Here is a 24,643-nt window from a genome sequence, read left to right as displayed (position 1 = left end):
TCTTCCAGCATCGCCTGGCATGGTTTTTAACGGGCTGCATTGCATTGCATTGGCATGGCATAGATACGAATATCATGATCATCATACTTTCACTTTTCACATCTACTTCCTAACACCCATCTCTCCTCTCTCCCCCCATCCAACCCAATTTCAATCACGCAAACTTCAACCTCTCCTCACTCCACCCGGGCCTCAACCCCCGCTCAAACTCCTCCCACCTCCCACCCGCAACGAACTCCCCGCCACATAATTCACCCGCCAGTCCATCGCAATCCGCGCCCCGACCTCCGACTGCGTCCACACCGCCACCCCAACCATGTCCCCCCCCCCGCGCCGGCACGGGGAATACAACCTGGTTTCCGATGGACGGGTAGTACCGCCCGTACTGGTATCCGCTGACGAACAGCTGGGCGCGGAACGCGGGGTCTCCGCCGGCGCCCGCAGGCGTCGTCGAGAGAACAAAGGAGATCCAGACGTCGAGGTCGGCGGGGAGCGAGAGCGGGATCGTTCGTCCGGAAGAAGCGGACGGTTGCGCCGGGGACGCTTAGAATGGACGCGGTGCTGTCGTTGGTGGTGGGAGTGTTGGTGGTGCTGCGGGTCCCACTCGCGGTCGTCGTGGCCCGGCAGGTGCCAGCCTATTCGTTCGGCGTGCAGGCCGTCCTCGTTCCAGACGCCGTGGACTGGGTCGAGGTTCGATTCCCCGCCTGCGGTGCCGGCGAGGCGCCAGTGGGTGAATTCCGGGTGACGTTTGCGTTTGCGGCGGGCAGAAGACGCGCGGCGAGCATGCCAAGCGGATTAAGCACGCCGGATGTCTGGTCGTGGCCTGTGCCGACGTGGAGAACGAGGAGGACGTTCTGGGTGGCGGGGAGGGCGTGGGGCAGGAAGGACAGGGGTTTTGTTGGTTTGGGATTCGGTTGCCGAGCCGATGAAGTGGCTGTTGCGCCAGACGGACCTGCCGCTGTGTCCGGTGGTGTTATTTCCTGGGTTGGTGGGTGTGTGATGGGAGGGAGGGAAGAAGGCGCGTACAAGCCAAGGCCGCCAGTCCAGAAGTGATACGCTGCGGTCTTGTTGAGCAAGACTACGCGCACGCCGTTGTTGAGTTGTACAACGCTCAGACCATTGGCTTGCGTAAAGTTCACAACCAGAGCCCTTCTCGCGGTGGAACTCGATTCCCGAACAGCCGTGGCCGTTCTGGACTTTTGCGGACTTGGCTCCCTTGATGGCAAACTCGCTGGACTCGCCCGTGGGACCCAGAGCACGAGGGTAGCATCCTTGTCGAGGATATTATAGGTCAGAACTTCCGCCATCGAGTAGAGAAGGGTCTCGGCGCCAAAGGTAAAGCCTGTCACGATGATCTTGGCTTGATGTCCGTTGAGTTGGATCGTACCTTCGCGCTGGGGCACGGTTAGAGCGCCGACGGACAGGCCAACATGTAGTTTGAACGTCTCGTTCGTGCCAACAGTTGTATCCCTGTAAAACGTCACGTAGAAGCCGGCGCTGGTCTGAGGGCTCCGCAATTCAAAGGCGCGAATAGCACCGTTGGCAGTATACTGGGTGTCATTGCCGATCATCTCGGTCATTGTGAGATCTTTCGCGCTGCGGATAAAGAGCGCCAGCAGCCTTGTCTCGTAGTACTTCGAGACGATTGACCGGTCCTCGGAGATTGGGGCTGAGTAGCCGTAGCTCATTGCTGTGACGGGTGCGGCAATTGCACCCCAGTTTATTCCCCAATACAGCATGTACAGGCTCATGGCCGTCACCCGCTGGGCTATGTTCCATCGGTAGAACAGGTTCGCAAAGTCGGCCCCCGTGTCCTCAGGACAGCCGCCTTGGAATCCCGGCATGAACGAGGGAGGAGTCGGATGGACTTCTTGGAAGTAGTCGTAGTAATCGATCACTTTGTACGGAATATACTCTCCGTTGGTGGAGATACACTGGCTGACGTCGCATGTCCAGCACTGAAAGGTTAGACGACAACCCGGACATTCAACAAAAGGCAGACTTACCGAAGGATAAGATTCCAAGCCTGCGACATCAGCATTACCTGCCTTATTCTCATGTATATAGCATCTTCGCGGCAATCCCAGTCCCCTCATCTGAGGCTAACTCCCAGCCCCCATCCATCATAAACACAGATGACAGCATGTCGAAGTATGACCTCCCGGGCCCACTTCCACCAAGTCATCAGCATCCAAACCCAAGCCCAATCAATCTAAACCATTCACCCCACCGGAGAATCCACATCTCGGTATGCTCCAACACAACATCCCAGCCCATTCTCCCAGAAACCGACATCCACGGGGTAACATTACCCCACTACGCAAGCAGCCCCAAGCCCAAGCCCAAGCCCAAGCCCAAGCCCAAGCCCAAGCCCCCAACCTACCTTCCCGAGCTAGCCGATGTGGGGACGTTGTAAACAAGACCGGAGAGGATCAACAGGGTCTTTTGCGGGCGTTGCGCCGCGTAGTCCGGGGAGCGGATTGGATAGATAGTGTTGTTGTTTTCCCTCCGTGGATGGGGCTTTGTGGGGGTTCTATTTCGCCGGTGCTTGGGTGTGTCATGACAGGGGGTGTTGTAACTTGTAAGATGATCATGGACGGAGGATCGAGAACTGCAAGCTGCGAGAGTGGGTTGGTTGGGTTGTGGAGATGAAGAAGGGATACTGCGCAGATGCTCTTTCTCCCATCGAGACGACAAATCAGTTGTCGGCTTTCATGAGGAATAAATGGGTGCCTTGTACGGATCTACATAGAACGAAGGCCATTGCAAGATGAGACTTCCGAGGTACTGCTGCACAATCACATGACTCTTTAAACATTGATCGCATTATTTTGTTGCTAATTCTATGATGGAAAACAACCAGCCTAAGGATATTCTTTTGAGTCCACCAGCCTCGATGTCCAGGCCAACTCCAGAGAAACGTATGTACAAGACAGCAATATATCAGAAGAACAAAGAAGTAGGTTCAGACGACCAGAGAAGACGAAAACAGAGACAAACACCTGAGCAGTCGCTGGTCCACTCAGAGCCACGCATCTAGGTGGCCTATGTCGGGAATTGTAGGAAAATGTAGGATCTCGGCTACTCGGTGACGCCATTGCGGATCAGGAGACAGGCAATGCTAGATCTGAGCAGAGGTGGGCCTGATTGAATTCGACTCGGTTCAAAGATGTGTATGGCCTTGATCCGATATACCAAGTCTATGATCTTTGGTGGGTCAACCAGAGAAAAAAACGGGGACAAGTCTAGCTTCCGAGATGATCCCCTCGTGACACATCGCAAGGTTCGATTTTAGGGGGAAATTTTGTGTTGGTTCAAGGAGAAAGAAAGAAATGGATGGCGAAGCGTTTAAGTAGCCTTGTCCAAAACCTCAAAAGGGTTCGAGTCCTTGGCATCAGGGACATTCGCGCTCTCCAATTCCTCCTTGGTCTGGGGCTTGGCACCCTTCTTGGGCGGAACGGTCGAGAAGCCCTTTTCCGACTCCGCGTTGGTGCCACGCTTCTTCTGGTTGGCACCCGAGCGGGTCCGGATGGGCGACTTGTCCGTGAGCTGCGACTGAGCCTTCTTTCCGCCGGGCTTTTGTGTCTGGGCCTTGAAAGCCTCGTCCTCGGTGCTGACCTCACCGCTCATCTCAACCGACTTCTGGATCTCGCGGCTAACGCCCTTCAGAGCATCCAGCCCGGCCTTTTCGGCAGCCTGCATGTGCGTGGGGTGCGCCTGGCTGGGCTCCTTACGGTACAGGTAAGAACGCACGAAAAAGCGCACGAACAGATAGGTCAGGGGTAGAAGATACGTCACGTTCAGCCAGATGGCAAAAGCCTGGCCGGTCGTATCCATGCAGGTGACGAGGGGGCCCACCCGAGACTGAGACGCAGCCGACGAGCCGCTGGGGACATCAGCGTACGAATAACCGACGTTCTCGGCAACGCCCTCGGCGCCAGCGGCACGGAAAGCCAACTTCTTCAGCCAGGGGGCGAGTCCAACGGCGGAGGCAGTGGCAGCGGCCGACTGGACAACGGATGTGGCAGCAGCGGCAACGGCGCCCGCAGTCGAGGACTTGGCGGGCAGAGTGTAGCTGACGAAGAGATAGGAAGCGGCCCAGGTGGTTCCAATGACGAACTGCGTGATCTGCATCGAGGTCAAGGTGCGCTTGATAATGCCGGGAACTCGGATGCGGAAGGCAGTCACAGTGTAGTAGGTGTACTGTAGATCATCCAGTATCAGCATACCGAAGCGGAGCAATCGCCAAGCCAAAAAAAAAAGAGGGGGGGGGGCATACCATCATAGCATGGATACCGGAATTGACCAGGGTGAAGATCATAATTGGAGGCGCGATGTATCGGATACCGGCCCACATGCACATCATGGCACCAGCATGGTGGTATGTCTGCAGGGTCGAGCTCTTCTTACCCTTGGCCAGAATGATGGCGGTATCCAAGACCTCATAGAACTTGGACAGGTAGAAGATCCAGCCGAGGTAGGCCAATCCCTGGTTCCACATCCGGCCAACATCAGTCGGATCCGGAGTGCCTTCAGCAGTCAACTTGTACTCGGAGGTCGGCAGTCTCCACTGATCGGTGTTGGAATCGTAGATAGCGGCGTTGCCGTAGCCACGAGGGCCATTGATCTTGCACAGAGCGTCAACCACGCCGACCAGGCCGTGAGAATCTTCACTATGAGGCCACGAGTTGCGGAAGGTCTGCAGCATGCCGACGCAAGTCCAAGCCGAATAAATAGCCAGGAAAACATTGTGGAGGACGACGAACAGCTTGAACAGGCGTGTTTGACTGAAGCCCCATGGCTTGTATCCGCGGCTTTTGTTGATGCGATTGAGGAGGACGACGGTAACGGCATAAACGCTGGCGATGGTGATAGGCACGCGAACGTCCAGAAGCTGCTTGTAGAGTTCGGGAGGGATGTTGAAGGGCTGAATCCATGTGGGTTCGGCGATCAGAGGAGCGGGAAGAGGTTCGGGAAGCTCGCGAGGAGGGAAGGTCAAGAGCGACGAGGGCGGGAAACCGAGGCGCACGACGGCAGGACCCGCCTTGGTGTCAACGTTAATGTCCAGCATGGTCGGATACCAGATGCGATGGGTCCTGTTCTATAAGATGAAGGTAGATAGAGAAACGGACGAGGTGAGAGTCCTCAAGCCCTCGAGGTGTCGTTCAAAAAAGCGGAAGTCGAGATGGAGAAAAAGATCAAGTAAGGGGAAAGAAGGCGACAGAGAGGAAGGGGGGGGGGAAATGTCTCAGTTTCAAACGTCGCAACAGGAGCTCCGACAAATTTTTGACGTTGCGGAGGAGAAGAAAGAGAGAGAGAGAGAGAGAGAGAGAGGAGAGTAGCGACAGAAGCAGGCCAACGCAGCAAAATCCGCGCTGGATAGATAAACAGTCAATTGAAGGGTCAAAAGACAGATCGACCAGTATCTAGTAAATAGGAAAGGAGTCTTCTCTCTCTCTCTCAAGTCTCAATCACCAACGGCTCAAAGGGAGCGGGAAAAAAAAAGGCAGAGACGGTGATAATTGTCCAAAGTGGAGCCGTGATGCATTTGTTGGGAATTTTGGCTGCTCTGGGCGTTAATAAAACCTCGGCACCAACACTGTTGAGGATGGACGGCAACGCCGGGCGAGGTTGACGTGTAAGGGAGAGAGTGTGACAGTGAGAAGCTTTGGAGAGGATGAAGAGAGAAGAACGACCAGGGTGATTGATATTAAATACTGGTAGCCATTATTGGCCGATGACGATGATGATAGGTGATGCTATTATGGTTGTAGTCCAGCTATCCATACCTATAGATACTACGGAGTACTGGGGAACATGATTCTTGCCACTGCCGTCATCTGCACGCAAAGAGTCAGTGACAGAAGAGAATATCCATCAGTTCTCAACAACAGATATCTAGAACTACTCGGTATAACAGGAATCACTTTGATACCCTATCAGAAGATGATCGATGTTGCCAGTTACTTTAGGGTTAGTAGTGTATCCCACCCCTGCTAACTTGCATATGTGAGTACGTATCCATAGTATAGGTAGATATTCAGCATCACCAACCTTCCTCACAGAAATGATGCGCAATCCCAGCCCTAGAGAATGGCCAGCCAATCATCGTGTCCCACGAGCCGTATTGTTAGTCAGCCGCTGCATACCCCGGATTTAGCACAACTTATGCACCCTGAATGTATGAACTAGGCCCATAAGGCTGGAGTTTTTTTTTTTTTTTCCCTAGCAGAGGGCATGTCTTGCCCTTCGACTTTTTTGGTGCCTGGTAGAAACAACAACACAAGATGTGGGACCTGGTCGTACAAAAGGGGTGACATGAGTATCGGTACTACACAGTATATAATAATACCAGACTGTGATTGAAGTAGGTAGATAGACTAACTAAGAGTAAAGACGATCAGAAGCTTCGCCAAGAACCAAATGAAAATCCGACCGAGGCATCGCGCCGCAGCAATTCAACGTTTTCCCTTCTGGAACAAAATCGGGCGTGGTGGGACTTCTTGGCTAATGCAACCCTGTCGTGAGTGGGAGAGAACTAGAGATCATAGGCTAGGCAACATGATATCCTAAGGTACCTAGATTACCTACTGTGTAGATTAAGGGCGGTAATCAAAAGGTCAAAATGACAAAAATGACGTGTCATTTGGACTTTTTTTTTTTTTTTTTTTTTTTTTTTTTTTCTGACGAGGTAATGATTTTGTCAGAAAAAGTGGAATTTTACTAGAGCCACGAACTGTTGCTTTACACAGTATGCTGCTGGATAAGTATCTAAACACGGATAAGATATACGGAGTATATTCCATTTGATGAGGTGTAATTGACTAGCCTGTAGCCTGGGTAGGGCTTTGTACTCCACTGGATTCTGGATTCTGGACTCTGGACTCTGGAGATGGTGATGTTTGACTTTGAACTAGTGTTCTACATGTGATTCTCCTTTGGCTTCCAGCTATGAACCCGAACTGTCAGAATGCTCCGTGCGCTATCAGGTTGGTATTTTGCATTTAAGTTACAACTTAATATACTTGCTTTCACTACTAGCCAGTGAAGCCACTACCGCAACTCCGGTGCTAGTAAAGTAATTTGGTGGACCACTCTTATTCCGTTATCCACACTTGGGCCGAATCTTCCGTTATCTCCTCCGAGTTGAAGGCACCTGTCAATCATATCGAGCGGTTGAGAGACATCGACTCAACTGGATTGACATCGGCCAGTCCATCATGGCGAGAGCCTGATTCGATTGAATCCTTGATCTAATGTACACCCCAAACACAAATGAGATGACTCCTGTCCGTACCTCCCTTATCGGGGTTTCGTGCTCAGCGGAAGAGGTGGCGGCGCAGGAGACGAAGGCGACGGAGCATTGACGGGCGTTGATCGCATTGCTGCCTTCTTGGGAGGCGGAGGAGGCGGTGGACCTTTTCTTTGTATCAACCCCTCCAGATTCACCGATTCCGATGAAGGCGGTTGGCTCCGATTGGGGTGCGGCGGCGCAGGTGGAGGCTGGAATTGTTTCGAGGAGATAGATGTGTTGGCCGACCTTTTCTCGTCCACAAAGCTATTGAAGCGCTGAGAGATCTTGTACTTGTCGTTGAACTCATGAACCCTCTCCTTTCCAGCTTGAAGCTTGTCGTTGTGTCGCTCGCGGAAGTCGTTGACTGTCGACCTGGCGCCCTGCGCATGAGTCCCCGAGACTGGCGATATACCGCTCTGGCTCTGGCTTGCATCACCCCGAACCGGCGGGGAAGGAGCCTGAGAAGATTGAGATGAAGAAGTTCTCAATTGCGAAAAATGGGCTTGAAGCTCGTTGACCGGGATTGCCTGGGATGCACTGCCCGGCCCACTCCTATCTTGTCCAATACCTAGGGCCGGAACCGATACTCCCGCATTGGAAAGGCGTGACACAGCGCCTTGATTCAAAAACCCTTCGGCAGCCTGTTCTGACGGTGGTGAATATGCCGGTGGAGGGGTTGCTGAGTGAGAGGGCGTCGTGGTAGAGTTCACTCGTGGGGGAATCCGTGGGGGAACACTTGGCACGGGTCTGGGGCTTGCGGAGGATACAGAACTCGCCGGCGAATGCATTCGTCTGACTGGTGGAGGTGGGAGGTGTTCCGTATTTAACCCTGTTGTATTCGCACGGTATGGAAGGGCGGGAGCCGCGGGTCTCTGAGCTTCCTCTTGCTCAACTTGCCCCTGCTCCGACTGCTGTTGTTGTCGCATATGCTGCTGCTGAATCTGCTCCTGGGGTAGAGGAGCTCCAAGCCCTCTGCGGTCCGGCGTCGGTTGGCTTATGCCGGTGGCTGATCCGGAAGTTCCAACACGCTTCGGTGGTGGTCCAAAAGTGGATGGGTCCTTGAGCGACGATAGTGGTCGCGAAACATGCTCCTCACCTGCGCTATCCTTGTCTTTTCCTTTTCCCATCCATCCGGCCTGTTTTAAGAAAAAAAGATGTCAGCATTCGCCGAAAGACGCAAGAGTCCCGCGCTCAAAGGAGACAAACCACTTGATTGATCCCTTTGAAGTCACCTCGCCAACTCTCCTTGCCCCCAGACTTACCCTTGGGGTGCCAGCCATCTTTCATGACTCCCCGAAGCCCACTCATTGTGATCTCGGTTGGACGTAGATTGTAGGTAAACCACAGGAGGAAGCCGATCGGACCGATGCAGCGTTGTTGGAGCGTCGTCACCGCCCCGCAGCATCCTCGTGCCGGTATCTCCAATCTCCGCCAGGTCACGTGTTGTCGCTCAACGAAACTACACAGTAAATACTTATAGGTAGTCTTCTATAGGACATACTTGGGTTGATACAAACTAAGCTAACAGCAAGAGGGTAGAGCGTAAAGGTGCTTTTGCCATCTGCATATATTCTGCTATTATTGTTATTCTATAGTCGATTTGAATATCCAAGCAATGTTGAATGTGACCTTGGATGCCTTGCATGAGCATTACGAAGTGGACTCCAAAATCCTGTACATTACATTATATTATATTATATTATACTATATTATACTATATTATCCCGCCCCAATATCAATACGACAATGACTTCGTATTGTGCCGATCAAAGCATGAATAATGGCGGACTGGAGCCAACACGATGTCAGAATTCTTGCTGATATTCTGGCAACTTGGTTATATTCGATTCACCCTGTTTAAAATCAGCCAATATTGCTTCTTCAACAAACAATGAACGGAGTACTGCCCTCTGGGGTACCCAGCACAAGGCCTTTATCCCCACCCGGCGCGTACTTACATGGTTTGCAGGATATGAAGCCACGGCGTCAAGAGCCCTCCCGTCCTATCAAGGCCGACCTGTCTCACCATCTGATACTGCTTGAAGTCTCATCGTATCCGTGTCAAGAAGTAGATCCACGATGGGCAACAGTTCGTGTTCCAATGCAAGCGCCCACCCTGTGCTCTGCTGATTGGCCAACTGGCCACAGCCTTTCCCATTGTCCTGCCTCTATACTTGGTAACCGCTAGAAAGAGTGCTGCGCCATGTCAGCATTCTCTTTGATGATTTTGTCTTTTTTTTTTTTTTTTTTTTTTTTTTTTTGGTTGGCCATGGCGCAGATACTGATTGTTCTTCTCGTGTCTAACCCCTCGATCTCAATTTTGCTCACTTGCACTGACATGCGAGACAGATGTCTGGGGGACAATCGAAATTCAGTCTGTATCATCATCTATCCTGAACCTGAAGATCGATCGATAACCCTCAGATAGCCAGAATATATTCTGATTCGACTTGTCATACAGGTCTTACAAGGCTGGAATCTGGGCCGAAAGGTGTCAGCCTCGTTTCTGCGTATGAAAAGATCAATTGCGAGAGGAAGTACTCTGGTTGTCACTTCATCCCAAGAAGAGCATACATCCGCGCAACAGGATGCCCGCACAGAACCACCCACGAGGCCATGAAGAACAACCACCAGCAAAGGAAACAGTGCGTTCGTTGGAGCAAGCTATTTCTGGGGAGATGACCACCTTTCCGGCGCCTTTATCCTTCACATCAGAGGCAACTGATGGCAGTGGGACGAATGTTGTGCACATCTTGCCAACGATTCTCGACACAACAACTGCCACAGCGACGTCTGAACCGGCATTCACAACAGCATCGCCAGTCTCAAATACCTACTCTGGACCGACAACTATTGCTAGCATATCTCCAGGCCCATCTGCTTCCTCGTCTACGACCTCAGCAGTTGCTACAACTTCTGCCTTGACTATTACCATGTCCGCTGCCGTCTCATCTCAGACTGAGATCAGCCAACCAGATAACAGCAACAACAGCAACAACAACAACAACAACACCGCAAGAACAATCGCCATAGCCGTTCCAGTGTCAGTAGTAGGCGCCGCCCTACTATTCGGCGCCTTATTCTTCTTCCTAAGACGCCGCCGCCGCCGAACTCGACCAGAGATCTCCTCGAGCTCCCACATCGACGTAAGCCAGAGCACCCGAGCAAACCTCCTATCCCTGAACGGATCCTCGTGGGGAGTCGGACAGACCAGGTCCCCAACTCCCTTCGAAGTCCCGCTCCCCTCTGCCACCGCATCCACTGATCGATTCTCGACAATCCAGCCTTACCCTCATCACGCCCCGGCCAGTCCCACCCCGAGAAGCCTGACCTTCCCGCTGCCTGCTTCTCCCGCGACTCAAGCCGAACAGCCGGGACAACATCAAACACCCCCAAGCGCCGCTGAAGTGTCGCCGGCGAGTGAGCACCGTCCTGGCTCGCCGTTCGACCATCCAATGGATGACGCGATGTCTGAGGTCTCGCGTCTGAGTGACAGGCGGGAATCCGTGCATGATCGGGACCTGGACGACGATGTATCATCTGTATCATCCATTAGTGACGATGAATTGGACGCGAACAGATCCAGGACGCGGTTCAATGGATGAGGCCTTGGTTGGATTTCTTGTTCCTCTTTTTTTTTTGGGGAGGGGGGAGTGTATGGGAAGCTGTGATGGTAGGTATATGACTGTGGCACGTCCACGGGTTGACACAGGCGTTATTTAGGCGGATGATCTATTTTTTTGTTTTTTTTTTTAACTAATTTGCATGGAATGATGTACTGTTTACCGTTTTCTCCCAAATTGCTCGCGGATCCCTCCGCAGGTATATACAGCCAATTTCCTTTTTTGTTCTATTTCCATTCCCTCGTAGGAAAGCTAGCTTATGTACAGATTGAGATTTACCGTCCGCCCCCAAAATCCGGCTTGTAAGCCACCACCTTGCCCCGCATCAGCTCTCTCAGAGCCATGGTGGCATACTGGCTCGAACCAAGCTGGAACTTGAGCACCACGGCGATCTTGTCGCCGGCCTCGGCGCCCGATCCAGAAGCCGAGTCCGCCGCCTTCCCCTTGAGCTGGTCCAGGTCCGTCTGCACGAACTGCTCGTCGTCCTGCGAGTAGAGCTTCACGTCGACCGCGTAGTCCGTGCCCATGCGGCTGAGGACCTTGCGGTAGCTGCCGCTGAGGCTGATGTCCTTCCACTTGCGGCGCATGTCGAAGGGGTCGAGACCGCCGCCTTGCTCGCTGCCCATGAAGCGCTTGTAGAAGTCCGTCATCGCGTTCGCCGGGTAGACGACGTCGAAGCCGGGAAGCGGGAGCACGATGTCGAAGATGCTGTACTTGCCGCTGGCGGCTTCCTCGGCCGTGAGGGCGCGCGCCCGCTCGAACATGTCTTCGGCGGAGTAGGCGCTGTCCTCCGCGGAGGGGACGATGATGACCTCGCCGTCTGCGTCGACGCCGCTGTTTGCCTCGGCCCCGCCCGTCTCGGTCTTCTCGCGGTGCTCGTGGATGAGCACGAGGTCGCCCTCGACCACTTTGTCGCCGTAAAGACGCCAGCGCTCGCCGACCGCGAAGTTCCACACCAGTGACTGGTAGGCGTGCACGTACATCAGGCGCAGGTTGCGCGGGATGGTCTGTAGCGCGCCGAGGTAGTCGTTCTTGGAGCGACCCAGGTGCCGGATCAGGTTGTTCTCCGCCGAGAATTTCCGGGGCAGTTTCTCCACGGCTTCACTCACTTGGCCGGTCGTCTGGAAGAGGTGGATTGCCTCTGCACGAGCCTTGTCATCCGTGCCAATCATGGCGGTGGAGTTCTCGCCCTCCTGGGCTGCGGCGAGGACATGCGGGCTGTAGTGCATGATCGCGTCGCAGGCGCCCTTGAAGTCTTCCTGCAGCATCTTCACACCGATGGTGTCCGTGCGGGTCGCAAAGGTGCCGAAGCGCTGCAGTCCGTAGTAGTTGAAGTAGCCCCGTTCGCGGAGGTTTCGCAGAGCCGTTCCTACAAACTCCTTGGCTTTGGTGACAGCCGCCTCGCGGTCCTGAAGATCAATTCCAGGAATGTCGCATTCACGGAGGGTGACAACAAACTCGTTTCCCTTGAGGTCCCCCAGCTCGAGACCAACTCGGCGATATTCGTAGTCGCCAATGGCCGCATTGCGCAGAGTAGGATTGAGCTTGGCGAGCCGGTCAGCAAACACACGGGTCACGCACGCTCTCTGCACTGTCACTCCACGTCGGTCCTTGGTACCAGCAAACTGGAAACTCCGAGGGGCCATCTTCATCTGGCGCGCAAGGAAGGAAATGACTTCCATAGTATCCTTGTTCTCCTTGTAGACCGTGAAATGGAGATAGGGGCCTCCCAGCTCGTCCCAGTTGAGCCGGCCACGGTCGCGCCCTCCACCTCGTCCGCCTTGAGTGTTGCGCTTGTTTCGATTCGGCGCGGCCGAGATGCACATCATGCCTTCGCTATCCGTCGTCGACTCGAGCTGAGAGTTGAAGATGCGGCGTATGGCTTGGTGAATCTTGATGCGCAGGTCGCGATCGCTGACGATCATGGTGTTGACTCTGCCCAATTCATTCGGTCTGGATTTAGGATTAGCCATGGCACGGGTGTGCAGCGCCAAGATCCGTTCAGTTGCTTCGGCGCCAAAGAATGATTCCAAAAGCGCCTTATCTTCCTCCGAAAGCTGGAAGTCTGCAACGGGGGTTTCCTCCGCGGCGGTCGGCGCAGCGTTGTCCGTTACCGGTGCTGTCTCCGCAGCCTGTGCAGTGGTTGCAGGTGTCTCTGGCTTCGATTCAGCCTCGCCATTCTTCGTCGCTTCAGCGGGGGTGACGGTTGGTTTGAGATTGCGGAGATGCAGAACTTCACCGGAGGGAAGAATCTCATTGACGAGGAAATCGGTGTATCTAAGAGCAACAGGTTAACTCACGACTTCTGACTTTTTAAATTAGGACTACCTTTTCTTCAACACTCCAGAGAAACCCTCGTTTTCCGCGCTGACAAACTCGGTGATACCAACTTCGGCTTCCTTCAATGCCTGCGCATCGCTGTCGGAGATCTTGGTCTCCGCAACTGGCGCACTGGAGGGAGGGAGTACAACATCTTCCGTAGAAACAGCGTTCTCGGTCTTGAGACGCTTGCGCGGCGACTCGACAATGTCAGCGCCTTCCATTGTTACGGTGGTGGGTTGTGGTCGTGAAAAGATCCTTGAGCTTGGAGCTGGAGATAAAGTTGAGCGGAGTAACGGCTCAAACTCCGCATTGAGGCTTGGCTGTAGGGCTAGCCCTACTTCCTATCTGGGATGGATATCAAAATTCTTCAATACCCCAGTCTACATCATTTGCATTCCTTGCGCCATGGAGCTGTGTTAACGATTATTGGACCTAGGCGGGACTAATTTCGTGTTACTCGGCTTTCTTGAATGATTAACCAAAGAGGATTAACCAAAGAGGTATTCCCACCAGCCCTTCTTCCAACTCTTCCCAAACCGATTGTTGATACATGCTTGAGTGCTGTCAAAGCCCTCAGCACCACTATGTCTTTGCCCGTTCCCCCAGACGCTAACTGGCAACACAGTTGGTGGCAAGGTAGCTGAGAGATGGTCAAGGATTGCATCAGTGAAAACACCTGGACCTGTGATCTCAAGAATCGTTGTTTCGTCGTATCTGGGACCGTGAAACATGCTGCTTTGTTCAAGGTGCTGCTTGGTATGTGCTAGCACACGGACAATCGCTTCGCTTAGCAGCGGACTGAACCGACGAGGGGCGCGCATGGTATATTGAATAAATCCGTAGCTACGGCTCCAATGCCATTCTCGCATCAAGCGGGGTGAAGCATAAGGCTCATCGATCTCGATACCCAGGATAAGAGAAACATTACCAGCTTCTTCAGAGAAATGCTGCTGTAGAGCTGGACATGAATTGATGGACCGAGCGGGGAAGACGTCCATATCAGCATAGTAGCCCCCATAATACCATAGCAGGAGGTAACGGAGCAAGTCTACACGGAGTACATTATACGGATACGATGTGTAAAGTTTCCAGAGACATGGAACAACAGTGAGGGTCCTTCTTATGAATGCAACAGCCCAGTCATCTGTCACCACCTGTCGAATCGAGGTTAGGCCATTGTAGAAAAGACACGGTCACCAGGAAATGGCCACGCACCTGAAATTCCCAATCACTGTTCTCATGCTCAAATACTCTTGAGTCTTCGCTTCGTTCTTTCAATCCGAGGCCAGCCTGCCAGATTCTCTGCTTCGCGACAATACTTTCCCCTTTCAACGACAGAGTCGCTTTCTCAATCAGCAGCAGCGCGTTTGATACCTCAGACTCAAATGTGTGGTTTGGACTCTGGCGGAACGGTGAATGGTAGAGAAACCGAGGGGTCGTCTCCACATCATACTTTGGCGGCGGTCGATTCACTCTCGCATCGTTTCCGAACTGCGGAGCAGAAGGAAGATGCTGAAGAAGAATATACAAGAAGATTGTGAAGATAAGAATAGCCCATTTTCGACGACAACGAGGGAGGAATCGGATGGAGCTCCTTTTCTTTGGGCTAATGGTGCCAAAGACATGATCCGTTGCAGATAGACCGTACGCAGCCATTCTGTAATGATTCACTGGACGAGATCAATAATGTTCCTGATCCTAGAATGGCGACACGCGAGATTCAAGCCACAGAGTAGCCTGCTCGAACCGAGAAGACATTGCGATAGCTGACCGTCCAGGTATTCCCCTGTCGATCCAGTGGGTACCAGATACGGACTGGACCCATGATGGTAGATGTTTGGAACGAATACAACAACATACGAGGCCAAAGCAGGCTTGAGCGGTGATTCGATTTGAGAGGGTGGTTGAAGGCTAAAGAGTTCAATCCCCAATTTCTCTCATTCACATACTGCTCAGAGCCATAGTGTTAGAGCCAGAGGTAGAACACAGAGGTGTGGCTTCAGAAGTTGGGTCTGCAACGGCCACTGACACTTGAGACCATGACCGGCGGTAGGCAGATCTCGAAACGAAGGGCCAATATATCACGGTGACTTGTCAACACGGAGTCCACGGCACCGTTGCTGGTTCTTCTGATGATGACTTCGAAATGGTAGGTAAATGTGATGCGTGCCTGAGGATACATTCTTCCCCTTTCAGTTAGCTGATGCTCCACAGCTTCGTCATTAGTCTCTTTCCGGCCATGGATTAGGGCACAATGTTAGGGCATGTCCAGCAGTCCAAGGCATAAGAGTCCAACAAAGGAGGCCACCAACCGTAGAGCTAGACAACGAGTTCATTCATATCATTCGAGTCATTCAAGGCGGTTGCTCTTGTGATAGGATTTTGTCAGGTCGAGATTCGAACAAAGGCGGATAAAGGCATGGGAACAGCAAAAAAAGTGATGTACGAGAAAACCAGGACTACAATCAACTCAGAAGCACAAAGGTCTTTGTGATCTTGATACATGATGACCACATTTTTGTCTGTTTCAAGGTCTCTGCGGAATACCCTAGTGATCCCTTGAAAAAAGAGATGTCTTGGAGTATGGCTACCTCCCAGTGAGATCCGGATCAACAATGTCTGAGTTGTGGTACCACTCTCTTCCACATCAGACTGGGAATCTGTAAGCTATAAGAGGACCACCGTGCATCATCAACAAGCCAACGCTCTCCAACCAATCCCCTAATACCATCTCTCTCATACTTCCACCTCTCTCACCGAGCAGCAGACTCCAAACGAGCCACCCAGACCTCCCAAAACCAAAGCCCCGAAACCAACGTTGAGTACAAGACCCTCACCCATCCAACAACTCACTAACAAGACCATGGGCATCCTAGCATGGAACGACATCACCGAAAGCAAAGCCCTCCTCGAAGCACAAGGCATGTACTTCGAAGGGCCGAACCGCTACGACTTCAGCCCGGGCATCTACATCGCCGTCATCCTGAACTACCTCACAGACCACCGCAACATTAGAGACATGCTGCGCGACGCCCTGGAGATCCTGGACGCGCGCCTCCAGAGCAGGATCTTCCGCAACCCGCAACGCCCGGTTCCAGGTCGCAGGGCCCTCTGGTTCAAGCTCGAGCCCCGCAACCGTGATGCGCCACCTAGCCCTCTCCCCAGACCCGAGAATGCCTACCGGGCCGTGTATGGCCTGGTGCTGCGGCTCAAGCGGAGCATCGGTAGGGATATTGCGCTGCCGTTACGGTGGCGGCAGCTGAAGATCTTCTGGAGGGAGATTAGCCCGGCGGAGGAGCTTCCGTCGGTGGTGGTGCATGACCCTGCGTTGCTGGAGGGTCCGGCACCGCAAGAGGGAGCAGCGGAGGGTGAAGGGCGGGTCATCACGGAGGTGGAGGCTGAAGGATTGGAAAACCAAGAAGAGGAGTCGGTTGCTCAGAATTGATCCCTTGAAGGGCTTGTGACTGACGCTCTGGAAGCAGGTACCCTTGTCAGATGATGATCTCTGGATAATGGTGGGTTAGCATACTGTGCTTGTCCTTCTGGTGCGTCTCGGAATATCCTGTCGCTTTCCGAAACAGGTATGTGTTCTTCAACTGAGTTCTGATCTTGGATATAAGTTCATGTACAATTACAAATGGCCCAATACGCGTGTTTCAGTATTTCAAAGTAGTAAAAGTCAAACTGAATAACATCAAGTAATGATGATGGTGAATCATCATCGGAGCACATACGGCTCTGCAATGGTCTATGCTGGATCTATGCATGTTAGGATACATATCGTTTCTCATCTCATCATGAGGGTCATAGCTGGTAATCATTCATGTCGTTTTTGACAATATCCTCCCACCTGAGTGTCATCATTTGTTAGACACACAGGGAGCAAATCGCCAAAGAGCAAAGGGTAAATCAATCGGATATGGATATGATCTCCAATTCCATGTCAATATCGTCATCGCCATCGTGCTGTCTGACCTCCCTGGTACTTGGCAAAGAGTCAGAGTCAGCAATACGACCACGCAAAGCCAACGGGTCAGACGCATGGGGGCTTCCACCCTCCCACGCCGTTTTGATGGCCTGCACCATGTCCCAGACCGCTTCTCTCGCTTCGCGCCTTTCTTTTCCCGCGTCGAGAAGTTGCTCATACGGCGTATGGACGTGCCGGATGTGTGCCTCCACCGCTAGCGTGGCCTTCTTCTCATCGGTCTTCATTGCAGTTCTCCCAACGCGCCCAGAGCCCTTGAGAAATGCATGGTCGACGACAGTCTCCAGCGAATCAGCTGGCATCAGCGGAAACTTGCTGCGCAGAATTTGCCGGGCGCGGGACAGGTCCTTCTCGTCGCGGACTCTAACGGCATTGGCGCGCGAGTCGGCAGTTGCTGCGGCGGATTGAAGCACGGCAGCGTACACGTCTGAGGGTACACGAAGCCCTGTGGTTCGTTTTCCCGCGTTGTTCTATTCAGATGCATTAGATCAGTCAACAGACGAAACAGCGCTCTGCTATACTTACATAGACAGCGTATACTAGCCGTTGAGACTCTTTGGTCTGCACTCGGCAATTGCGTGTGACATAGACATCCCCCTTCGGGACAAACACATAGCCTTCTGGTAGTGGTTCTCGTTCCAGACAGTTCTGCAGGTTTCATGATATCCCGGTTAGAGATGAGCTTGACAAACGCAGCTAAGCAGGGATCCGCACAGTTGAATCATACACGACTGCTAACCGACGATAAGTCGAACAAACGCAAATGCAAACGTACCTCTTCAAGTGGCTCCGTCGAGGGCGACAGCATAACATATTTCGAATATTTCGACCTCTGTCGATTGTCCCGATGATTTTGTGACCTGTCGGGACTGGTGTTGCTATCTGTAGCAAAAAGTCTGCTCCGATTTCGGGCCTTCAGGGATGTCTTTCGGCGGGCTTCAGCCAGGATAGACTGCGGTGATCGAGGGGATATAAATCCAGCCTTGATGCGAGTCTTTCTGCGACGGGGACGTTTCTTGTGGCCATTTTTCCGGCCTGAAGTGAGGGGCATGGTGGTCATTTTGATTTACTAAGGTAGTAGATAGATGGGCGATCAATCGTCGTCTGGATGAATATTCAGGAACTAAAGTAATAATAGAGCATGATTCGAGCATTCAAAGAGCATGTTTAAAACCAAGTTATGGCAGTAATAAGTGACTTTGACAAGCATTCCCATACAACAACCATGATTGAAAATTCATCGGAGATGGAGCGAGTGGGTGGTTGATTCTACTCCGATCAATAATGAAGAGAGGATAAAGATAATCGACCAACCCACCCGCGACGAGTCAAAGAAACTGGAGGAGTGTACTTTCTATCAAGGTACCCCGAGGACACTCATGGTTCGTCTTGATCTGATTGATGAGGATGAGGATGATGATGATAATGATTGGAACTCCAAAAACAATATTGCTGCCCATTGACTTCGGTGCTAGATCAGGCACTTGCAGGTAGATAGGGAGGGAAAACGTGGCGTATTCTCAAACTGTGGCTGAAGATGTGGCACTGCTGAGTGCTCGATGCCTGATCACTCAGGTTGCCTACCAAGTGCGATCTTCGGGGTTGAATCAGGTTTGCATCTGGAAGAACTTGTTCTTCTTCTTGTCAGAAAGTGTCGGAGATTTATCTGTTATTGCAGATGCTGGTCTACTAGCCACAGATGGATGATGGGAGAGAATTACTCCGGGGTTGTTTTTAGGAGCCACTCTCCCAGTTACGAAGTCTTGTCTGCCGAATGCCGACTCTCTTCAAATCTACACAGTACACATCCTTTGGTACAGTCATGGAGTCAATAACGACCTCAAGTCAGGGGTAAATGTCGTCATGTGTTCCCTCTTAGAATGTCCATTTACAGTTGCTCTCAGTCCCGACTGCCTCCAGAGTAAGATCAAGGCTGGAGCTGAAAAGGCCATCCGGTCTGGAGCTAGCCACGATAGCCCTCACCCGTCTGGCCATTGAAACGATTGAAGTGACACGACCAACGGCCCAGCTCGGAACTGTCTAGTCAGCCACAGACTCACAGTGGTCCCCGGTCAAAATTACCCCAGTAAGCGGCTAATCAAAGTCCGAGGCTGGACTGCAAACTTGCAGGGCTCGATCTCAACTTCCGATCAGCTGGATGATTGATTGTTTTGTCAATGAATGGCACAAGATTCCGTCGAAGCCAAGTTGAATCTTCGAGATACCTGTCAATTCCGAGAAAGTACTCCGTAGATACGTATCGATGAGGTGTGAAACTGTGATGGAGAAGAGTTTCGCGTCGACAGGACAACCGATCCATTTAACCCAAAGAGGAATCCTCCATGCAGAAGGACGACTGGAGATCGTGTTGGAGATGAGAGTGGGGCACAGCAGACCCGCTTGGTTGAAAAGGTCAAGGTTCCTTGTTCTGTAGACTCTTGTGAGTTGTGCCTCGAAGTGGTCAAATATAGTATATTGAGCGTTGATTCCTAATCACTGAAATAGTTTAGAAGACCTCAGCATCATATCAATGACTACCTATCATCTCTGATGAATAGATTAGTATAGATGGACGTCTGTCCTTAGTACCTAGTAAGGTTAGTGTGCTACACAAATCGGACTGCTCTGTGATTGGTCGAAACATTTCAATGCTGACGGAGTACTCCGTAAGGCACAAAACGATAGCGTTCCTAATCAGGAAAAGCGTCCTCTGGCTGTCTCGCGGAAACACCATTACTTTCTATCGATCCTGCTCTCTTCTTCCGATAACCACGTTTGCAGAACCAAGTGTCTTATCCGTCTTTCCTTTGATGCCAACATGCTCCAGCGGTTGAGTTGATATCTGGCTCTAAACATTAATGAGGTCGATCATCTACGCCCATTTCTCTCTTTGACTCTCGACGAGCACAAAAAGATGACAAGAGATCGATGATCTCATATCACCTGACACTCAACCTTATTTGAGAGCTTGATACACGCTAGTACCAAAAGGGTTATATTGGCTAAGGGTGAAGGGCTTGGTTTTCTGAGACAACTTCCAAGTTATTGATCTCAACCTTGCTTGCACATGTGGCCATAAGGACAACGCATTGGATGTGATACGAGAGGCCCTTCTGGTCTTGTACCTGACAGATGCAGGTGGCATACTTACAATGAGTGATTCCTAGGTTGCTGCAGGTGAGAGCTGAACCGAATTTAAGGGTTGTAGGCCTCCCTTGCCTCCTACAAACAGTGGAACTCCTTTCCCAGGTGCGGACAGCCGTTGCTTGAGACTTTCCTTTGCCCGCATTGATCCGGGCTAGAGCTCGAGTTCGCTGAACGATTTTCATCGCCACCAGCTGTGTGATCTGTCGGCGGCCCCAGAGATTTCTGTCGGATAAGGAACGGAGGAGTGTGGGATGCCACCAGATCTATACGGAACGGGTTGGGGGCCACCCCAGAAGGATGAATTCCAGATGGGAGCCCACCGCTTCCGAACAGACACTGAGTTCGTGCGGCCCGATCATGGATAGGGCGATCTGGGTTACACCACTTGAAGAACCCCGAAGGATTTTAGATGTAGTGATCAAGGCGCATCCAGCGGCTTCTGAGAATGTCCGATGCTCCCTGTAGTGCCCCCTGATACGAGGCTTAACCACGACAGGCATGTCATAGTCGAGATATTGATCACTATGTCGGCCTGTTGAAGGAGTAGTGATATCAGCCAGGATCCTTCTCCACGAGGCTGCCTTGGTGCCTGGGGCATGTGTGACCCGGTCGGAATAGTTACCCACCTCAATGGTCAGGTCAGCGTCGAAGAACTCAGAGGGATGGTTGGCAGTGGGATATTTTCAAGGCTGTGAGCAGAAATCTCGCCATCGCCAAAGATATAGATTATAGCGTCAGTGGTCTTGATCAGGTCATTGATATCCAAGAGAACATCATCAGCACTACTGAATACGTCCTACTTTTATCCAGATAGTTCTCCACGGAGCACTCAGAACAGGACATTGTCCAGCCCAGTAGAGGAGGATCTGTCTATCTGATCACCAGTATTATTTCTCAGATATTACTTTCTAATCAAATTCCCATATAATTCAATCTTAAGAAGAGAAAATCTGTAGCCGGTGGATCTGTGGATGTAAAAGAGGGAAAAGAGGGAAAAAAAGCGAAGGAAAAAAAAAGCCCGCAGTGTCACTCCAGCAAATTATACAAACAGAGGAAAAGAAAAACACTCGGTTTTCACACTGGATTTCTCTCTCTTTTCTTTCTTCCAGTTCATTCAGTCATTCACTCATTCTTCTCAACCCAATTCCTCCTTATCAAAAGAGGTCAACCACTACTCCTACCTGACTCCTATAGAGCACAACTGCTAATAATAAAGGGCAAAGTGACACTAGAGACATACACCTCCGCTTCTCCCTTTGTTCCAGGGCAGCTCCAACCTGCCCTCGAGCCTTTTCTTGGTCTCCTCGGCCACAGAGAACAGACTCTCCCTTGGTCGTTTCTCTTCCCACCTTTCAACTTCAGGTGTGAATAAAGCTATGCACTAGACTAAGCTCATCTATTCATCATCTTTTGTCTCTTTTTCTTTCTCTTTTTTTTTCCCTTTTTTTCTTCTTTTTTTTGTCTTCTCTTCTCTCTCGCCCTATTCGCTTTTCTACTCTGTTCCAAGAGGGGCTCACATTCTTTCTACATCCGTCGTCTGGCCCCGGTTGCCTGCTTGGCTTCAATGACACTGGAGCTGTACATTATTCGCCTGTCCATCAATCCCTCCCGCACCCCTCTCTGCTCGAACATTCCTCAGCTCCCGTGGTATCTGGACGGCCTCTGATTAGGTTGCCTGGTCGCTCGAATTGAATGGTGGTTGGAACTATTGGGACGCTGACATGAGTTGGGATCATCCTGTCCACAGGTACGGCTCCTTATTGTATATACCATTTTTTTTTCTACACAAAAAGAAACTGCAAGACTTCCTGGAAATTGGCGGGCACAATCTTGATCTGCTGCCCTAGGTGAATTGCTGGTTCATTGGCAATTTGCTTGACTTTCTTTGTTCCATCCTTGATATCAGCCATTTTCAGCCTTGCCCGGCACCACACGAGGGCTCACCATGGGCTTCATTCCGAATTGGTTGCGTGACAAAATGAAACTGACAGAGCCTCCGATCACGTTTAGCTTCAGCTATCCAAACGGTGAACCTCAAACCCCGACGAGGACTCCTACGACCACTATTTTCGGCGATTCCGCTTTCCAGACCCCCAAACTCGAGTCCAGCTTTTTCGACCCTCGAGTGACCTGGGACACATCAGACCCGTATGCCTCCAGTCCAGAGTTCCTCCGAACACCACGGTTCGGCTTGAGCACCCCTTCGAAACCCCTGCACCTGCCGGATACCATCCCTGGTCGAGCGACAGGGCCAGACGCTACACAAGGGTTGGAACAGGAGACCGATACGGCTAAACGCATCCGCCCTGCGAGGCCCAATGGTGGTTCAGGGGAGGATGGACCTCGGACCGTTGACTCTGCAAAATCCGCGGCGTCAATTCAGACTCCACCTCCCAGCAGCGCATCGAGAAGGAAAATAACCGGATTGGAGAATGTTGCTGATATGGAGAGAAAGACCTCCCCTCCTGGGGGTCATCTGGAGACACCAAGCAGGGTCTTGGGTGCCTCGCCTCGGTTCTTTGCCGGCCTCCAGTCGTCTCCGGACCCCTTCCAACTTGCTACAATCGATTCGTCCGGGTCCCCTTTTTTCCCTCAGCAGAGATTATTCTGGGATCACGATCTTGGGCAGCATGAGGCAGGCTTAGGCCTGCCGGTGAACAGCATGGACCCCTTCAATACCGACTCAGCATCTACCGGCCTCCACCATAGCAACATCCTACATGATGCCCGGATCCCACAATTACCATCCATCGATGCCAATCTGGAATTACCAGAAATTCACGGAAATACATATGGTCTTCCTACCGCTCCTTCTGATGCGGCTCTTTTCCCCGCTCCGTTCTCCACCTCTCCCCGTCTGCCTATGACCAAGGTTGAGGATCCAGCCCTGTTCCTTTCCTCCCCCGCTCGCCGCTTCGGAGGTCCTCACTTGAGCCCAGCCAGGAGACTCTTTTCCCAGCCGGCTCGGCAACCATACCACCACCAGACGGAAGAGTTCAAGCGAGAGGAACTTCGTCGTGCACAAAGTACCCATCGTCTCAACCCGGGGTATGACGAGGATGAGGATGATGATGATGAGTTTACTCCTCGTCGGGTCCGTCCTGGTCTCACCCGTAGTGTGACCCACACTGCTGTCACCGCCGCTTCACACCGTTCAGTCTCGGGACAGTCTTCGTCTGGGATGATGGCCTCAACCAGTGGCATCCGCAAGAGCCCATCCAAAGGCCGGTTGTCCCCCATCAAATCCTCTCGTCATCAACTCAGAAGGGCCAATTCAGCTGCCGCAGGACTTCCCCGTCGATCCCAATCGGTGGTGTTGAGGATCGGCAAGGATGGCAGAGCGATGACCGAGATGCAGACCGTTCCTGAAGCACACACGGGCTTAACGGATCCCGTGAGTGGAATGGAACTTGATGGATCTATCACCGAGAGCGATTACGAGTCTCCCGAGCTTTCTGACTACCCTGTCCTACCAAACCGCAACCCTTCCTTTGTCTTCTCGGACGCCGGTCGACCGACCATTGCCCGAAGCGACTCTGGCTCCCGCCCCCAATCCAAGGGCTCCTACACCTCCACTGCTGCTTCCTCGCAATCGGGGCGTGCGTCCCCCTGGTCTGCTGCGTCTCGCGGCCCTGTACGAAGACCGATGTACCGTGCACCTGCCGACGAGTGGAACAGGACGACCCCGAAGAGACAGTCGATGCTGATCAATTCGGACGTGACATACCCCAGTGGCGGCTCCAATTCCGGACTCCTACCTGATTCTGAAGAAGATTCCGGCGATGCACAGCACGCACTTCGGAAAGTTCTTGCGGGACGGGGGCGGATCCCACGATCTCAGACCGTCGGCTATGGGTCGAGGTCGAATCGGTCCTCCGTCTCTTTGGCTCATCTGCACTCTTCCCCGCCGCGATTCGGTGCAGAGTTGGATCTCAATTCTCGAGCGCCCAACACATCTCCCACCACCATGACGGATCCGGATATTGCTACGCCAACCACAGAGCGGTACAGCAACCCAAGTAATGGCACCAGATGTGTCTGTCGCTCCATGGATAATGGCGGCCATCTCATGATTCAATGGTAAGAGCGTGATTGTCTCTCTTTTTCTTGCCCTGTACTCATCTAGGACAGTGAATCCTGCAATCATTGGCTGCATACCAAGTGCGTTGGGCTTGAACGATCCAACCTGCCGTCTGTGTATGTCTGTATCTTCTGCGCCCAAACCCCAACCCGGAAAAACCGGGGGCGTGGCCCGTTGGATACTACCGGACA

The 24,643-nt window shown here is 52.3% G+C and overlaps 10 protein-coding genes across 10 annotated transcripts, besides 14 other annotated features; 4 read left to right on the top strand and 6 right to left on the bottom strand.

Annotated features, from left to right (window-relative positions):
* Positions 1-635: 635 nt before the first annotated feature.
* Positions 636-2,096, bottom strand: ACLA_018830 (uncharacterized protein; the record flags this gene model as incomplete). Its single annotated transcript, XM_001268604.1, has 2 exons — positions 636-1,958; positions 2,007-2,096. 2 exons carry the CDS (start codon positions 2,094-2,096, stop codon positions 636-638), a joined length of 1,413 nt encoding a protein of 470 aa, XP_001268605.1.
* A 47-nt stretch (positions 2,097-2,143) lies between these two features.
* On the top strand, positions 2,144-2,416 carry ACLA_018820 (uncharacterized protein; the record flags this gene model as incomplete). The annotated part of the gene is made up of 1 exon (XM_001268603.1): positions 2,144-2,416. The coding sequence occupies one exon, from the start codon at positions 2,144-2,146 to the stop codon at positions 2,414-2,416; it is 273 nt and encodes a 90-aa protein (XP_001268604.1).
* Positions 2,326-2,380: a microsatellite.
* Positions 2,331-2,374: a microsatellite.
* Positions 2,417-3,348: 932 nt separating the features above from the next.
* Positions 3,349-5,071, bottom strand: ACLA_018810 (elongation of very long chain fatty acids protein; the record flags this gene model as incomplete). The annotated part of the gene is made up of 2 exons (XM_001268602.1): positions 3,349-4,203; positions 4,280-5,071. The coding sequence occupies 2 exons, from the start codon at positions 5,069-5,071 to the stop codon at positions 3,349-3,351; spliced, it is 1,647 nt and encodes a 548-aa protein (XP_001268603.1).
* A 233-nt stretch (positions 5,072-5,304) lies between these two features.
* Positions 5,305-5,339: a microsatellite.
* Positions 5,310-5,339: a microsatellite.
* Positions 5,340-6,652: 1,313 nt separating this feature from the next.
* Positions 6,653-6,683: a microsatellite.
* Positions 6,654-6,683: a microsatellite.
* Positions 6,684-7,302: 619 nt separating this feature from the next.
* ACLA_018800 (uncharacterized protein) lies at positions 7,303-8,602 on the bottom strand (the record flags this gene model as incomplete). Its single annotated transcript, XM_001268601.1, has 2 exons — positions 7,303-8,430; positions 8,501-8,602. 2 exons carry the CDS (start codon positions 8,600-8,602, stop codon positions 7,303-7,305), a joined length of 1,230 nt encoding a protein of 409 aa, XP_001268602.1.
* Positions 8,603-8,969: 367 nt separating this feature from the next.
* Positions 8,970-9,017: a microsatellite.
* Positions 8,974-9,017: a microsatellite.
* A 502-nt stretch (positions 9,018-9,519) lies between these two features.
* Positions 9,520-9,555: a microsatellite.
* Positions 9,528-9,555: a microsatellite.
* A 327-nt stretch (positions 9,556-9,882) lies between these two features.
* On the top strand, positions 9,883-10,899 carry ACLA_018790 (uncharacterized protein; the record flags this gene model as incomplete). Its single annotated transcript, XM_001268600.1, has 1 exon — positions 9,883-10,899. One exon carries the CDS (start codon positions 9,883-9,885, stop codon positions 10,897-10,899), a length of 1,017 nt encoding a protein of 338 aa, XP_001268601.1.
* Positions 10,273-10,306: a microsatellite.
* Positions 10,274-10,306: a microsatellite.
* A 114-nt stretch (positions 10,900-11,013) lies between the features above and the next one.
* On the bottom strand, positions 11,014-13,460 carry ACLA_018780 (pseudouridine synthase PUS7; the record flags this gene model as incomplete). The annotated part of the gene is made up of 3 exons (XM_001268599.1): positions 11,014-11,026; positions 11,197-13,194; positions 13,246-13,460. The coding sequence occupies 3 exons, from the start codon at positions 13,458-13,460 to the stop codon at positions 11,014-11,016; spliced, it is 2,226 nt and encodes a 741-aa protein (XP_001268600.1).
* A 252-nt stretch (positions 13,461-13,712) lies between these two features.
* Positions 13,713-13,740: a microsatellite.
* On the bottom strand, positions 13,728-14,895 carry ACLA_018770 (uncharacterized protein; the record flags this gene model as incomplete). The annotated part of the gene is made up of 2 exons (XM_001268598.1): positions 13,728-14,393; positions 14,455-14,895. The coding sequence occupies 2 exons, from the start codon at positions 14,893-14,895 to the stop codon at positions 13,728-13,730; spliced, it is 1,107 nt and encodes a 368-aa protein (XP_001268599.1).
* Positions 14,896-16,102: 1,207 nt separating this feature from the next.
* ACLA_018760 (uncharacterized protein) lies at positions 16,103-16,684 on the top strand (the record flags this gene model as incomplete). Its single annotated transcript, XM_001268597.1, has 1 exon — positions 16,103-16,684. The coding sequence occupies one exon, from the start codon at positions 16,103-16,105 to the stop codon at positions 16,682-16,684; it is 582 nt and encodes a 193-aa protein (XP_001268598.1).
* A 464-nt stretch (positions 16,685-17,148) lies between these two features.
* ACLA_018750 (DUF2293 domain-containing protein) lies at positions 17,149-18,284 on the bottom strand (the record flags this gene model as incomplete). Its single annotated transcript, XM_001268596.1, has 3 exons — positions 17,149-17,694; positions 17,750-17,872; positions 18,000-18,284. The coding sequence occupies 3 exons, from the start codon at positions 18,282-18,284 to the stop codon at positions 17,149-17,151; spliced, it is 954 nt and encodes a 317-aa protein (XP_001268597.1).
* A 339-nt stretch (positions 18,285-18,623) lies between these two features.
* Positions 18,624-18,654: a microsatellite.
* Positions 18,655-22,316: 3,662 nt separating this feature from the next.
* On the top strand, positions 22,317-24,455 carry ACLA_018740 (PHD finger domain protein; the record flags this gene model as incomplete). The annotated part of the gene is made up of 1 exon (XM_001268595.1): positions 22,317-24,455. The coding sequence occupies one exon, from the start codon at positions 22,317-22,319 to the stop codon at positions 24,453-24,455; it is 2,139 nt and encodes a 712-aa protein (XP_001268596.1).
* Positions 24,456-24,643: the final 188 nt, after the last annotated feature.

This window comes from Aspergillus clavatus, genomic scaffold, assembly GCF_000002715.2.
Source record: "Aspergillus clavatus NRRL 1 1099423829805 genomic scaffold, whole genome shotgun sequence".
NCBI classification, from domain to species: domain Eukaryota; kingdom Fungi; phylum Ascomycota; class Eurotiomycetes; order Eurotiales; family Aspergillaceae; genus Aspergillus; species Aspergillus clavatus.
This window is presented reverse-complemented; position numbering and strand designations above follow the sequence as displayed.